Source organism: Falco rusticolus, chromosome 3, assembly GCF_015220075.1.
Source record: "Falco rusticolus isolate bFalRus1 chromosome 3, bFalRus1.pri, whole genome shotgun sequence".
NCBI lineage: Eukaryota > Metazoa > Chordata > Aves > Falconiformes > Falconidae > Falco > Falco rusticolus.
The window spans coordinates 70,649,374-70,666,207 of NC_051189.1; the positions used below are offsets into that span (position 1 = coordinate 70,649,374).

A 16,834-nucleotide genomic window follows, 5' to 3' on the forward strand; every position below is an offset into this window, starting at 1 on the left:
ATCTTTGTTATCATTAGAAGCAAAAATTGGATAAGTAGTTTGTTTAAGGTAAGTTGCAAGAACCCCTCAGATGTAAAAATATTGCTAATCCTTCTGGATGCTCTGCTCATCAGAATATTTCAATAATGCGAAAGAAAAGAAGGTCAAAGAGCTGTTCCTGCTGAGTCTTTTTACTATATTTCTTTAGCTTTTATATGGAAATGTCTTGGTAACAAAATACTTGACTATATTGTCATAGTACAAGCAGACATATATACCTTAGCCCAAGATATACTATGATGGCTAGGTAATGATAAACAGAGGTGTTAAAAATGCTAGCAAGCTTCACCTGCATGTGTTTTAACTTTGTATTAATCAAAATATTCAGATGACAAAGTAAAACATGTGAGAATAATCAGAAACAGTGGTTGCCAAATGAAAAATGGATAGTTGTCATGAACATAATGAGGAGAAATTGATAAATATAGAAAAATGGGAAAGGAGAAAGAAAGATGTGGGGAGGATTACAGTAGTGAAGTGGGGAGAAAAGAATGAGAAGGACAAAGAAACTGTAAAACAAGCGACCTTTTCTTTTACTGACTCCAGCATCCATCCTTAGCCAAAATCTTCCATTGGTTATGACAATGGGAACTGCATTGCATCAGTCAGACTACCACTGTTACTTGGAAGAAATACAATGGTTTTGCACTGAGAGAATGACTTCAGGAAGTAGGTAGTAGGTAGTCCGTGGGAAACATGCATTATAGAGTCAAACTGACTACAGAGGACAGGGCTGAATTTTCCAAATTTTCTGCAGAGGATTCTGATTTGATACTTGTATTTGAAAAAATGCATTTATGTTCAGTTATCTGCATTACCCTTCACAGTAACGTGGGGAATTCAAACCAGGAGCAAATGCCAGCAGCATGTAGCTTGGACTTTAGGCTGAAGGCTTCCATGAAGTTGGAGATATCCTTATGTAGCTATGCCAGAATAATTTTTCCATGTTGATGGTTCTTCAAGTAAAATTTTATAATCATGTAGGCTGTTGCCTGGAGATACTTTGCTTTTCGATGTATATTTAAAAGCAGAATATAATTTCTGTAAAAGATAGTATTTTAATTTTAAATAGACAATTCTTTGTTATTGTTTATTATCTGTCTTCACCATGAGTGTTGAACACGAAAGAACAGAACTGTTCATTCAAGGTTATTCTGAAAATATGTAACAAGTCTACTTCTTCTACAGTGAGATCAGTTTACCTTCAGAGATTGTAAAGAAAGACTCCTCTTGCTCAATTCAAAAAGCCTGTGTTTGAAATAAAACATTATGCCATTTTCAGGCATGTATTCTTTTTTTACTATTGAAAAGGTGCCAGGAAAGTTGATGCAGCAAGGATCAGATCATGAAGTTCTTTAATCAGTTCTCTTGAGGTGTTTTAATTAGGCCTCTCGTGACCAAAACTTGAATGAAATTCATTGGATGTTTTCTTGGAATTAAATATAAATTTAGATCCTGTGGCCTGTGAAAACTGTGATTTAGTTGATGGGTCGTTTCTGATCTGTTCTCCACAGAGAAATCCTCTTTCCTATGTATGTTATCTCATTTGCCTTGACTGTAAAACAGATTAGTTCTTTTTGTGCTCTGTACTTGTTATTGCTTGGTCTTCCTATCTAAGAAAGTTTATTTCAGCCTCAAAAGATGAGATAGAATACTCAAATTATGGTTTTTTTCTGCTATCCAGTTACCCAGTTGCTCAGATTGGGAAGTTTGCACATACTACTTAAATGTCTTATGGTTGAAGCAAAAAAGCGTTCTACATGCTGTATGTGCAAACCAGGTAGTAGGTTTTGGTGAGTTCAGAATGACAAGGCCTTTTTTAAAAAGCCATATTCTTTTTCCTTGTTGAAAGATCAAAATAGTGTTGTGACGGTGCTGGAAATTTTGGATGTTTGAACTGACTGTCAGCCCTATACCATTTTTATTGATGGCAATAGCAATTTTTTACTTGGCTTCATTGGGAATGGGATTATGCCCATAGAAATCTTGGCATCAGAAGGCACGGTTTTTTTAGTTGTCTGTTCTCCTGGTATAATGCAAGAGAGAGAGAATTTCCTTCTCCATTCTGGGAGATTAAAATAATATCTCAAAATAAATACAAAATCGGTAATTAAATGAATAATAGATTAAAATAAAAGATTTCCCACCCACCCCACCCCCCATCCCAGTACATGCAGGGCTTTCTACCTACCTATATGAGAATCATCTATAAGTTAGGAGTAGCCTCTCAGCCCATACTGACCTGTCGCTGTCATAAATCTCTATTGGAGATATCATTGGTTATGATCATTAGTGTCTTCTGTATAATCTATTAATGTGCCATATTGTGTTATCCAGTGAAAAGAATATCCTGTAAAAGCATTAGTGACTAAAAATATAGCGTGTTTCACCAGGTTGTGGAGGATCTAGAAGATATTTCTGTGATTCCAGTATATCAAAAGAGCTCTTTTCTTTTCCTCCTCTTACCTACCCTCTGACACCCTGTCTGTTGATTACATTTCATCCTGTCTAGTCTTATTTTCTCATTCTCCTGTTAGTTTCCAAACAAAATGGAAGTGAATGGTAGATGAGAGATTTTCAGTTTTGCATTCCAGTCTGGCTTCCAAGTTATCCTCACAAGAGTGTTCAGATGCAGTTATCATACAGCAGCAAGGGAGAAACGGAAAGGACTTGATAGTTTCATTTAGGATGTCAAGGAAAGTACTGAGTAGCCAAGCACTCTGTGTTTCCTGGGTCAGTGGATTACCCTGTCACCATGTGCCAGGATGCAAGGTAGCTAGAGCAAAAGTTTAGCAAATGAACTTGAAATGAGCAAGTGTGTTTATGGGGCTGCATTCCTGCACCACATGGCGAGCTGGTTTCTTTGAAGAACACCAGTATATTCAGGTAGGTGAAGAAATAGTTTCTCCTTGTAAACTTCTTTTTAGGCATCTAACTCAAATGTGATGTGAGAAAGAAAAATACTTGTAGAACATTGAGCAGATAAAGAAGTTTGGCTGTACTGTTACAGGCAATCATGTCCACTTTTGATTCTTTCTGCTTATATATATATATATATATTTATTTAAGTAAATACTAGTGTTGCCTTAAAGGTAACTGAGCAAATAAATTAGAGACATAAACTATGTGTTGCTGGATCAGTGACTGAATGTTAGTTTCCATTTCTCTGTCCAAAGATTCATTGAAGAAACACATCAAAACCAAGTCAAGTTGTGTCCATTTCCATTGTGGCAAAGCAAAAGAGGGAACAAAAGTGGAAGTGAAACATCAGGTTGCGGCTGCTACAGAGCTGGATGGAGAAAAGCACAAGGAGCACACTGTCGAGGCAATGGGTACTTGTGCTCGGAGGAGCAGAAGGCATACTTCTTCTTGTAGAGCTGCTAGTGTTGGGGAAAAAATAAGAGATCCAAGTCAGTCTTCATCTGGCAACAGGGACCATTGTGAAGGGACGGCTGTGTTTTTCTGCAATGTCAGTTGTACCGGTGGAATTGCAAGAAGCTCAAAGCAGTGTGAAGCTTCTTCCAAAGGCAAGAGGCATCAGCAGAAATCCAGAAATAAAGAGGTAAACGACGAGCGATGTTCACCAGCTGGCTCTAGTAGACCAGGAAGTGCCAAAACAGTATTTGTAAGCACCAGAAACGACAGCATGCGTGCTGTAGAACAGACTAGCAAAGTAGGAAATAACGAATTAGCAAAAAAGGCCTCCCCTTTATTGTCTGCTGAGGCAGAACCTACCAGAACTGTGCCAAGAAACCCAGCAGCGTGCTCTCCTCCTGATGACAGTTTGAACTTGGAAAAAACAGGCGTAATTGGGTCCAGGAATGCAGATGATCAATTATGTTCTGTCGCGTGGCAAAGTACAAATATTGAACTAATCCCTTTAGAGATTCGAATGCAGATTATAGAAAAAGAAAGAAAAAGAAAAGAGCTGTTTCGGAAGAAGAACTATGCTGCTACAGTCATACAGAGGACGTGGAGAAGGTAAGACTACTTGTTTCAGTAGCTAGAGAAGAGTGAAATACAAGGAGATGTAAATTAAATTAGGCTTGTTGGCAATGTGCTTTATTTTGTCCTTTTGCATACAACATTACAGCATTACATTACAGTGCTAAATCAGAAATTTAATAATCTTTCACCAAACAAGTAGCAGTGGGTTCCAGTTGCCTAGAATTACGTAAGTTCATTAAAAGTGCAAGGTAAGTGATGACTTTTAATAATAAAAGAAGTTATTAAACTTCTATTTCAGGCACTGATATTTCTTTAGAGAGGTGCAGATCAAGATTTGCCTAAGCCTAGAGTTCACTGCTGTCATGTTCATCAGCCAACTTGCACATGTAGAGATACAGGGTTTTTCCTAAAAAGGTTTTTATAGCCAGAGCCTTCACCACCATTTACCGACTCACTTGAAATTGTATTCTGACCTGACTTTTGGCTGGATAACCAAACCACAAGTGGTTTGGAAGCTTTGGAAGTTCATTGCCAAAACTTGAAGCTACCCTGATTAACCTGACTGAGCAGGAACAGCCGCTGTACAGAAGAGGCAGGCAGGAGAGCGTGAGATGTCCCCGTGTTGCTTTCCACAGCATTGTCCTGCTTTGATGAACGCGTGCATCTGAAGGCTCAGAAGTAGTCATTCATGTTGTACATTCCCCTTAATATTTAATTTATGAAAATCGATAAGAAGAGTATGGCAACTGTAGATTAAGCATATAATATGTAAATAACTTGTATTTCCTATTTTTATTGACAATTTCTTCAGGTTTTATGTGGATGCAGAAAACTGTAAATTGCTGATTGTTAGTAATAACCGATCTTTCCAGGTCTCTCACTAGTTGACCAGTTTCATATATGGTTTAATATTTCTTAGTATTCAATTAAAGAAAAAATAACAAGGAAGTTCCTTTGAGAGCTCAACTCTCACGCCCTATGGTATGGTTCAGTAGCGAGGCAAAAATTGTTCCCCCGACTAAACTGTAGGGAAGGGAGCAGCTGGTGGATGTCTGGGAGCGTGCAGAGGGCAGTACCCACCTTTATAGTAGTCCCTGGGAAACCTGCAGGTTTCCTGCAACAGCAGGGTCAGATCTTAATACCCAACTGCCTGCAGAAGAAATGCTGAGTCACTGGTAGACCTCCTTTCTTCTGGGTCATGCTGGAAGCTCTGGTTCCTTCGCAGAGAAATTCGGAGAGGCTGTTTCTTCCCCCTGCTGTGCTAAGAGCTAAGTACAAGTTGTCTTCCCGACGCAGGGCAGCGTCTGCATCCAACCTGCTCTGCCCCAGCGTGGAGCAGAGGGGAGCCCGCAGCAGCTGGAGCATCGGGGTCTGCTCTTTATCGCCACATCCAGCAGCAGGAGGCAGCCAGCCTGGGCTGTTCAGCTACTCCAGTAACATGTCCTCTGGGCCTTGTCAAGCAAGGCCAGGACAAAACGTTGAGAGAGAACAGTACTGAATACTTACCATACAAACCTGCTGTTTTGACAAGGTCTTTTCACCTAGTACCATGTAGCTCTGAAAAGCTAGAAGAGAGGCATGAGGTTGTGGTGCCTGCGTTCAGTAGGGCTTCCAGGCTTAAAAAAATCCTCTTTCTCAATTTTGCAAGGTGGAGTGTTACCTGTGTTCTCCATGGTACGAAAGACCAGGGAGCTGAAAGACAAGTATTACTCGATGCTTGTTTGTAGAGTTTTAAGAACTGGTATTTCTCTCATTGCTTTTTATAGTTAACTTACAAAGTCCAAAGAAGTCTTGTCTTTCTGAGACAGAGCTGGCACTGCCCATTACTAGGGAAGGGACACCAGACCAGACACCCCATGGTCCAAGCCAGTAGTCCATTTGTTCCTAAACTGAAATGTGGCCAATTAAACATTTGTGTTGGCTCAGCAAATACTTCTGTTTGCCCCAGCTCTTTTACTGATCAGTCTAAGTATTTCCAAGCATGAGGTTGGATTTACAGTCCAGTAATATTCCAGGTTATCTCTTCACTGTTGGAATATAAAAGTTACACTGGCTTTTGAAAGTACATTCCTATTCCTATGGAAAGTTAAAATTCTGGAACATAGTATTTTTAATTCATTTCTGAGACCTTTTGAGTGAAAATGCTGGGGTTTTTGGTACAGTATCACCTATTTCTGTACTTCTATTGTCTTTGCTCTCTGTTTTCTATTTATGCATCCAACTCTGGCGTGCCCAGCCCAGGAAAGACATGCACCTGTTGTATGGGTCCGGAGGAGGGCCGCAAAAATGGTCAGAGGGCTGGAAGATCTTTCCTACGAAGAAAGGCAGAGAGCACTGGGGTTGTTCAACCTGGAGAAGAGGAGGCTCTGAGGAGACCTGATTGTGGTCTTTCAGTAATTATAGGAGGCTTATAAGCAAGATGGAGAAAGACTTTTTACCAATGTCTGTAGTGACAGGACAAGGGGGAACCGTTTTAAACTGACAGAGGGTAGGGTTAGGTTGGATGTAAGGAGAAAGATTTTTGTGATGAGGGTGGTGAGACACTGGACCATGTTGCCCAGGGAAGTTGTGGATGTCCCATCCCTGCAAGTGTTCAAGGCCGGGTTGGATGGGGCTTTGAGCAACCTAATGTAGTGGAAGGTGTCCCTGCCCATGGCAGGGGGGGTTGGATGAGGTAGTCTTCACAGGTCCCTTCCACCCCAAACCGTTCTGCGATTCCATGTCATATTCCTCATACCCCCACTGAACTGCGAAGCAAAGCAGCCGCTTGTTTTCCCGTGATACGCCACCTCTGCCATCAGCTCTCTGTGCTGTTCCCAAACACCGTGTAAGCAGCTCAGTTCTGGCAATGTCCTTGGCATTCTTTTCTAATGTAGATCCCAAATTTTTGTCCTATATGTCCATATCCTTTTAGATACCAACAGCTAAAGTCAGGAGCAAGGTAAGGCAGTATATCTGTAAGCGATACTATTGCTCTGAAGGTTATGCTGTTTTCACTTAACACCAAATTAAAATCCTTGTAGAGGAGGAGGTGCATGCCATAGCTTTCAGCCAAAGATGTGCAGTGAGTGCTTGTGCAAATCTCCTCCCAAGAACTGGGATCTAAAATCTTGTACTGAGCTAGCATACCTGTGTAGGAATCTTAGCGTTCCGTTTACAGTTGTGACTATATAAAGATTTTGGATAGATGTTTCTAAACTATCCACGTGCTGAAACAGTGAGAGTGTGTTGTCTCACCCGCAAGTGCATGCATGCACTTATGGCACTTTGAAAATTGTGGGGATTAAATATTGTTTAAGTGGCATTTGCTATTTAAAGAATTAATAAAGAAAAATAAATATATATGTATAAATATAAACTATAAATATATAAAGAAAAATAAATATATTTGTTCTGTTTGCAAAATTCATAATTCGCAGTATTTATAGAATGCCAACAAGGGTCATAAATTCTGCAAGACGGCAGTAGGGATTACTTTGGCAGTTTCTTCACTGTCATTTTGTTACGTCTGCAAACAGGTTACTGTTGCTAGAGCTTTGATGGAAAGTAAAGTTTGCAGCAATATCATAATGCATTTATGCCAGTGAATGTTTTGATACAGAACAGTTTGATGGGCAGCGATGCTGAGGTGAGGGCACTGCACTGTTATGAAGAGCCACGCTCCCCCCCTGCGTTCTCTCCCAGGCCCACCAGTTCTGCTGTCTTTGCTGCCTCAGTTGAAGCTCAACCCGAGCTTTGTCGTCTGAGTGTTTTAAAACTCACGTGACTTGATGAGAGCTGTGAAGTTGAATGAGATTTCCTCCTGCTGATTTCCATGCTATTACCACAGCAGTAATGTTTATTTTTACAAAGAAGAGATTTCCGCCTTTTCCTTTGAAACAGAGTTCATATATATCTCAAAAAAAAGAGGTGGTGTGAGTATTTTAGAATATGGATCCCAAGTCAGATGGTGGCATCTGCCTGCCAAGAAGTCGTGGTTAGTGTTTCCAGCTAGCTCATACCAGGCAGCTGTATGTGCTGACTACTAATACGTCAGTTATTCTGACACCGTCTCTGAAGTCCGTGATTTCCCATCCACTGTACAATGAATTATAGTTCTTAAGCAGGTACCTGCTGCGTGCCTGTGTCCCACTCAGTCCCGTGTTTGTCTCTTGGGTCCAGGATTGCACTGGTAAATAGCATGTACTTGTAGACAGCAGTAGAATGATACATCGTTAATGTGTAATTTTACATTAGAAACATGTAGAAGTACATGCTTGAGTTCTGGCATGTCTCTAAATTAGGGTTAAATACATTTGTCTCACTCTGCAAATTTTGTAGTTGTGATTTACTTACTGAAAGTGTATTGAGAGCTATTGTGAGCTACGACACAACGGTACTGGTATATTTAAGTATATTAAACTTGCCTTTCTCGGGAAATTGTTTCAATACCCACAGCCAGCAAACTTTATAAATGTATTCCTCAAGTGTATTTTAAGGTGTGTGGCTTGCCAAAGGTTGCTTGCTTATCTTGCTCGTTGGGGCTTACAGATTCCGTGTCTGGCCTGCTCTCTCGCGGGGAGGGTGGAGGGGGGCGCTGAGGCCTGTACCATTCTCCAGGGTCCACGGTGAGTTGACAGCAGCTGGAAATAAGTTGGTTGCTGTCGCTGTTGCTCTCCTGCGGGAGTCAGGCTATATTTTCTAACGTATTATTCCTATATGCATATTTGACCAGCAGTGGTTTTTAAGATTAGAGCTTCCGTAACAACGAATCTGAATACCTTTTGCCAGCTTTGTTGTTCTGCACATATATCCCGCGTTTCTTTTATGTGCAGTAGTTCTGTTGACTAAGCATTGGGTTATTTTGTTAAGGCATCACATCAGATTCTTAGAGCTTCAGACTTGGTCCCATTCTTCTTTTTTCTCACTAGGATCAGAGTGATCTTTAGGGGAGAGCTGAACTTAAAAAATGTGCACGTGCTTTAAAGATAGCTGTCTAGACTTTTCAGTGTCAGAGCCTCACAGCTGTTTCCTTTAAAAACTACCAGAAGTTCTCTACAAACATGAAGTCACAGCTGGGTGCAAAGGTGGAGTAGCCTGTGAATGGGTCATTTCACATATCAGCAAAGGTGTCTGGCAGTAATTACCGAATTCCAAGAGAATACCTTAGTTTTCTTTTCTGCTCAAGTATAAAACAGTTCCCCAATTGTTTCTCCTGCAGCGGCATTCACATGACCCATCCTTAGCTCAAGTTATGTCAGCAAGTCCCAATAATTGTGGTCTCCCCCTTCACTTTCTCTTCCTCTCTTACCCCACTGAGAAGTTCTGAGCGATGTGTTATTTAACAAAACTGGATATATATTTTTTTCTGTCTCTTTTTAATAATGCTCCTGTTTTGAATTCATACGGTGCTTTGCAATTTGCAGACACTACGGACATTTACTGGTAAGATACAGTTGCTCCCCACATTTTTTACGTACTTTAATGAGCTGTATAATAGTACAAGCCTGAATTCTGAAGCTCAAATAAATTAAAATTAAATATGTTTGTCTCACCCAGCAAATTTCACAGAGGTAATTTATGAAGCCTATCGATATTTTAAAATTATTTGGGCTGTAACTGAGCGTATCATCCCCCTTTGGCATTCTGTTGTGCTTTTATGTACTCATTTTCAATATATGGCTGCTGTTTTGTTTGAATTACATCGTTCATTGGCTTATATATTTAAACAATTTGTATCTGGTTGTGTTGTCTTTTGTTTTAATTTGGAACTTGTTGCAAATGGAGCAACAAAATAACCAAAATCACCTCTTTCTTCCTCGTTTCCTTTACCGAGGCATCCAGTAAAAGCCTTTTGAATGCTGGAGGGGATGATGATCAGTGTGTTTTGGCCCGTTACCAAACACTTACAATTAATATTTTACAAGTGTTACTCAGTGTTCATTTGTGACAGGTTTGTACTGGGAAGATCAGAGTTAATTGCTAGGCCAGTTAATTGACTTGCAAGTGTGAAATGCCAATATCTGATTGAATACTTATATCTGATTCAAAAAAAAAACCCCAAACCAACAACTCCTTGTTGCTGGTACAATCAGCCACCGAAGTGGGAAGAAGGACAGATAAAAAATCTACTATTGCCACTTCAAACAGGGCTGTGACTGCCTGTAAAATCAGAGCAGCTGTGGCAGGGTTGGGTTGGGAGACGGGGAGCCTCTGAAGGGAAGGGGTAAAGAAAAACAGTGGATTGCCGAAAGCAAGGTGAGGGGAGCATCTTCAGAGGGCTGGAAAGCAGCTCGGTTTTCTGTAGAGGCAGTGCACAGCTGAACCTCTAAGAGGTAGATTTGGCTTGCCCCTTGCACTGACTAAGAATACAAAGTGGTAAGGCACACGAAAAACTTGGTACTATTAAGCTGTGAATACAATGAAAGTGAGAAAACAGTATTGATTAGACTGTTACATCATAAATATTTATAGGGTTTGTCTTCTCTAGATTTTCTATATGTTATAAAGCAGCTGATAAGCTGATGTTGCAGTACTAACTTTTGATAACTGTAATGCCAGAATGTGTGAAAATAATGGATGCATCCAGAATTGAACCCAGCTTCTACTTTTTCTTTCGAGCAAACATTTCTCATCCAAATGACTTAGCACATCAGTGGGAGTTCTGTTTTCCCAGTTACTCATGTAATCCACCATGTGAACTGATGCGTGGAAAGCACTGAAGTTAAAACAGGTCACCTAAAACAAGTGCTCTTCTCTTTCCTGCTCTCCAGTTACCAGCTAAGACAGGAGTTGTTTCAGCTTCTTAGTGCCAAGCGGCAGTGCAAAGAAGATGAAGACAAATGGAGACAAGAGACAACTGCCTTCTTCATTCAGGTTGCTTGGAAGAAACAGCTGAACCATAGCCCTCTGAAGTCAGTTCCTTCATGTAAAAATCTGAAATCTATAAACAAAAGCAGCTCAGCCATAAAAACCAGCAAGCAGTCCATCCTTAAGCAGATATATGGTAATTTTGTCTTCACTATGCTTTATTTTAAATAGCTGCACTTGCATTTTTATAACAGAGCATATTCTTCTATACACTTCTTACCTAATTGTTAGGGATTTCAACTATGTATAAAAAATTAGTCTGAATCTCAGGTGGTTTGGGTAATTGCATTTCTGTTTCAGATTGAAAAAAACCTTCAGACATCTGTGATTTAAAATGTCTGCTGCTAAAGCCGTTTGAATCACCACCTAGCGTTTTTCCAGCACTGGGTCTTGAGCAACCAAATAATTCTGTTGCCAGAGCTGCTCACATGTATCAATGCGGAAAGAGAACAGAGCAGCTAAACTGGGGATAGCTAGCTGTATCCATGCACAGTGGCTAGCTGGGTCACAGTTTAATTTTTTTAAGCATTGTTTAAAACTTTGGGTTTGTATCTTTTTAAGTATTTCAGTTTGAAGAATATGGTCTTGTTCCATGTTAATAACTTCCTTGTTATTAGCTGGTCTTTATTGGAAGAGCAAGATCATCTTTTGTGGTAATGCTGCACTGCTTTGCACTACGCCTGAATGTGCACGGTGCAAAGGAATGCATCTTGAAGAAAAGGTAGAGGAAAAGCATTGCCTGTAAACCTCGAGTTCCTTTACAGTGTGGATCACTGATGGAGTAAGGATGTGCTAACTGTATGTACTTTACCAGGTGGTAAGTCACTTCCGTCATGGCTCTGTAGTTCAGATAGCCACAAAATAGCCACAAAATAGCCACACAAGGAGAAAATAAACAAATAAATAAAACTAATAATTTAATTTTCCTTCCTTTTTATAGCAACTGCAAAATGTGTTTTAACTTTAGTTAAAGTTTAGTTGTGGTTGTCACAATTTTATGTCATATATAACGTCACTTGAGTTTCCTTATCATAAATGAGAATAATTTTTAGGATAAAATAATGCTGTAGCCTACTTAAATAGTTTATAGCTATACATCACCATATCTCTATGGGAATAAAACCAGAGCTGTTTGTATTGTTTGTTAAAGGACGTTCTCAGGAAGGCAAAGTCTGTCAACCAACAAGACCTCCTTCTAAGCTGAAACTTTCTGACGTGCAGCTGGTCTCAGGTAGGACTTGTAAGAATACTTTAATGTTTATATACATACGAGATTGGTTTCATCTTAGAAAAGAAAAAAAACTGCTCAAGAACTGGGATCTCCTATCAAAACATAACTACTGCCACACTGTTGTGACTGCACACTCTTTCACTACTTTCAGACTTACTTGAGCACCACACTTTTATCCTTATGTTGAGTCATTTCTATGAAGACCTATTTTCATTGGGCTGTTACTAGGAAAGGCCTCAATATAACGGACTTGTGCAGCGATAAGCCGGATAGGTAACATTTCACCGGTGGTTAAAATTCCCTTATGGATGCTCATACTTTGGTTCAGCAGCACAGGTATTTACTAGTCCTATAGAAGAAGAAGAAGAGAGCAGATTGCTACATGTGCCAAGAATTTACACAGCTGCTTGTTAGAAATGCATGGTTTACTGCACAGATGAAAACTTGAAACACCAAAGTTACTCATCTGATCTCTGCCCTTTCTTCTAAAATGGGGGTCCTGTGCTGCGCAGAGAGCCTCAGTTATTTCATTGAATTTTACTTGCTGTAAGCTTTTAAGGCTCTAACAGAATCATGCCTTTATTTTCTGCTTAACGCAGAAGCCATGTAGCGATTACCAGGCCTTCCTTAGGGAAGCCTTGGTTCTGTTTGTAACTGAAATTTTAGGTATGGGACCGGTATTGGGGCAGTAGGACCGGCACAGTCAGGAACGACAGGCTGTGCAGGCAGACAGATGGGGCTGCGCTGCGTAACAGAACGGCGTGGAAGAACAGATTGTAAAAGTATTGTCAAGGTCTTTGAAGGCTGGAACTTTTGTGCATGTGGCATTAACTGACAGCTAGCTTAAAAATGAAGTTGGAGCGCATGGTTGTCTTCCGTACTACTTCTTTACAAAATGGTATTTTCAATATTTTTCAAGTGTACAGTGCACTTGCTCAGGGTGGGAGCTATGGTCGTGTTTGCACTTGGCCATGGGAAGATTCAGTGCCTCGTTGGACACTTAGTCTTTGTGGTTGTATCACACGTAGTTCAGAGGCAGGCCACGGCTAGACAGCAACAAAGCGAGTGCTTCGAGGAGACAGTTGTTCGGGTAAAGGTAAATTTTACTTGCAGGTAAACTTTGCAAAGGGAAGTAAAATACATTTATGCAACTAGTTTTAACGAAACTCTGAAGTCAGAAAGCGATCCGAGAGTACCTACCCTTGGGTTTCCTTAGAATTGTAGGCAAGTTTCTGCCTCACAAAGAGACAGAGGCTTTTTTCTTCCACTGTTTGGAAACTGTTTTAATGAAGAGGCAGGACTAGACAGGTGTTTGATTGCCACCTCTTCATGCAGATATGAGTCTACTTTTTAAAAGAGCTTTAGCTTCTTCTCGTTTAACTGTTCAGGACAACAGATCTCCCTGTCTTCTGAAATAAAAAGGCTTTCTTTTGAGGTTCGAGTGTCCTTTGCTTTCATAACCTGGTGACGAATAGGATAGCGATAGGAACTCTGCCCAGTTCCTTTAGAACACTGCCTACTTTTATTCACCTAATAGGAGCTCGGGGAACTTTAGCCCTTACTTAAAAGACAATAACATGTTTTTCATCTGCCTGCCTTTGTGCATGACAACATTACGTTTGTTGGAAAAGTTCAGAGCTGTCAGTGGCTAATGCCAGATACTCTGTTTCTGACGTAGGTGCCTGGAGCAGGTCAGAATGGACTGCTCAGTTTGCTGCTTCTCTTGTAGGAGGTACATCTGGGAAGGTGAAGACTGACTATCAGCTCTAGTTTTAACGTTCCTATAGCTAGTGGGAAAAGCATGCAGTGACAATCTCTAACAGGGCCTGACAGCAAACTCGGTTAACTTACTGGTGGAAGCAGACCAAACACTTTGGAGTAGGGACATGCAGAAGGGATTCAAAGGAGATGTACAAGTAAGGGGAGGCAGAGGGTGACAGGTGGAAAAGGAGCATGCAACGGGATATGCAGACACGGCGTAGGCGCTTCGAAATATTCTGGCAATTAGGGCCTTTATCATCGTTACAATTAAAGCGCTTTGGAACCTGAAAGTTGTTCGGTTTTATTAAATAGATGCCTTTTGTCAGTTCAGTAAATGGCATTTAAAGAGGCTCTCTGCAGCAGGCCAGACAGATAAGCCCCTTTTTTTGTTTCACTCTGAACACTGAAGTGCAGTGTTGTAAAGGAGGAGGTTTTGCAATTCTTGGCATTAGAAAGACGTTCTTAAGATGTTGCTGGGTTCACTCTCAATGAAATGTTCCGATTTGCACTTGGGCTGACCCTGGCTAGAATGGGGTAAAGCACTGAGATGTTTGCATCCAACCTCTACAAAACTGGGAAAAGAAAACACACGTACTATTTGTAGCACACTACAGTAAACACATTGAAGGAGTCCAGATGCTCAGCCAGGCTCAGAACTGAAGAGAATGGTCTCAGCTGACGTTCATTTTTGCTTTCTAATAATTCAGAGAGTACTTGCTGTAGCCCTACACTAGTTTCCCCTACCTTCTAGAAAAGACCCAGTATCCAGCGTTGCTAAACACTGCTCAACAAAATCTCTTGCTGTTTTTCAGCAGACTCAGCCACGAGCACTGTGTTGGTGGCGGAGCCGTCAGCCTGGAAGCCTTCGTTCGTTTATGAGGGTCAATGTCAAGTTAAGCTCCGTTATTGCAGGCTGTGTTAAACACCGACAGTAGCATTCTGCATAAGCCGCGCCGGCTGCCGCAGAAACAGAGCTCTATCTAACAGATAATCAGCAGTGAGATGTCAGGATAAAGGCACGTTCTTTTCCTGGCAGAGTCAGCGTTTATGAAATCTAGAATGCAGTGCAGATTAAACTAAAGTTACTCATCAAAACCATTTTGTGTTCTTTTACAGTAAACAATTTACAGTGTGTCAATTTGCTGGAGAACATGGGAAAATCAAAGCAATTTTCATACAACTTGAGACCAACCACTGCCGCAAAGTCAAAAAATACAAGACTCAAGCACTAAGCAAAACTGAATGTTTGGAATTTAAAAAGCACACTCCGGTACAGCTATTATCTTTCACAACGTACAAGTCATCTACAACATACTGAATTTGAACACATTTTCACTTTAGTATTATCTCAGCATTACATGCCAAGCAGACTTCCGAGGAGTTGGACTCATTGTATTTTGTGGACAAATTAGTTTTTAAATGCAACTGTTAATTTATTTACTGACAGGATAAAATCTAAATTGTATTTGGAAACAGAAAAACAAAGCACTAAGCCCAGCCTGACAATAGAGTTGGGGGGCTCCCAAAGTTGTCTGTTGTCAAAAGTCAGGATTTTGAATGTGTTCATCAAATGCGGTTTCAAAGGAGAGGGAAACTGTACTAAAGACGGACCAGTTCTGAAAGACTGCGCTTCAATTTCACCTCAAATTTACTAAATGTATTTCAATATCTAAACAGGAATGGAAAAACAGCCTTCATGCTCCGCTTCTGTACTAAAGAAATAATCGTTTCTAAGATATCTCTGGATTTAGAAGGAAAAGTAGAGATGCTGACAAAAACTACTCAGTAAATAAACTGGTGGGGTGGGTGTGTTTTCTACCCTTTATCACCAATTTTTTCCCTATTGGCAACTATTTTTATACACGCACAGAAAGTTTCTACAGAAAGCAAGACAAGATGGGACTTGTTCTTACAGTAATAGCTTTGGACCTGCCAGCGTACAGTATTTACCTCGCACAAAGTATTTAAAAATATGAACTCAGTGAAAATAAAACCCGTTACTCCAGTTTTAAAGGATATGGTTTTCTGCTTTTTCTTCTAGTTGTTATTATGTAAGTTAATTTTTTTAATATGATGGTTTGAGATGATCGGAGTAAATGTAAGTCTGTTTCTCTGCGAGCACTTAAGCTTCAAGGAGGTGGATTTTCTTTAACACCCCTGACTGTGGTCACCACTTCTACTAAAACAAGGGCCAGCAACGTCTACTTGCTCGAAAGGAAAGGCAATAGAGATATGCAATTCTTTGTAAAATTTTTATTCTGTTTCACTTAAAAAAATTGACAAGCTTTGTTCCAACCTCTTCCACTCAAAACTAAATAGAAGTAAATGCTTTACAATAAATGCAGTTCGACCTCTTTAATATACCGCGTTTATAGGGCCAGGTCCCTGGGGATGAGAGGCAAGGTAGATGTTGAAACAGTAATGGAGGTCTGTCAGCCACTGCTCTTGAACTTCACCGCTCTTCAGTGTCTAGAAAGAAGGGGGGAAAAAAGAAGAAAGAATTTCACCAACAGCAAGTTGCTAAGCTTCGCTTTGTTTTTACAGTTCATCAGGTGCGCTGTTAAAGGTACAGGACAGCCTCGGTCACCTGCACACGGTGACATTATTCCGATTTATACATTTCAACACGGTATGTCTGTTAAAGCCAAAATAACAAAGTGTTACTACTTGGTACGCTAAGTGGGTGTTACATCATGAAGTGTGCGAATTACACCAGATGTGATTTCCTTACTCTTAATTATAGTGCTTGGCTTACTTGCCAGCTCTGCAATTTATAGTCAATTAAAATGCAAATGAGCGATACCCTCTTATATCTGCTTTTGCCACCACTGAGGTTGTGTTTCTGGTAACAGACCTTTTAAAAGATACTAATGGATACATGTGGCTTAATCAAACCTGTGGGACATACAAGCTCTGTGCTCAAAACTGCTAAGAGCTCTGTGTGATGGCAGTTTCAGATATGTTTTTTCTGGGGAGAGAAGCAACTGTCAGAGTCTCAAAACCACT

At 40.4% G+C, this 16,834-nt stretch overlaps 2 protein-coding genes across 10 annotated transcripts in view; one reads left to right on the forward strand and one right to left on the reverse strand.

Moving 5' to 3' along the window:
* The window catches only part of INVS (inversin), a 98,546-nt gene extending 82,705 nt beyond the window's left edge, over window positions 1-15,841 (forward strand). For all 5 annotated transcript variants that reach the window (XM_037382260.1, XM_037382261.1, XM_037382263.1 and 2 more), the window contains 4 exons: window positions 3,216-4,020; window positions 10,740-10,972; window positions 11,987-12,067; window positions 14,945-15,841. In XM_037382260.1, the coding sequence (XP_037238157.1) occupies window positions 3,216-4,020; window positions 10,740-10,972; window positions 11,987-12,067; window positions 14,945-15,060 (1,235 nt within the window). In that variant the 3' untranslated portion in view covers window positions 15,061-15,841. The remainder of the gene's footprint in view (window positions 1-3,215; window positions 4,021-10,739; window positions 10,973-11,986; window positions 12,068-14,944) is intronic.
* Window positions 15,842-16,066: 225 nt separating this feature from the next.
* Window positions 16,067-16,834, reverse strand: part of TEX10 (testis expressed 10) — a 59,645-nt gene continuing 58,877 nt past the window's right edge. For all 5 annotated transcript variants that reach the window (XM_037382268.1, XM_037382269.1, XM_037382267.1 and 2 more), the window contains one exon: window positions 16,067-16,297. In XM_037382268.1, the coding sequence (XP_037238165.1) occupies window positions 16,184-16,297 (114 nt within the window). In that variant the 3' untranslated portion in view covers window positions 16,067-16,183. The remainder of the gene's footprint in view (window positions 16,298-16,834) is intronic.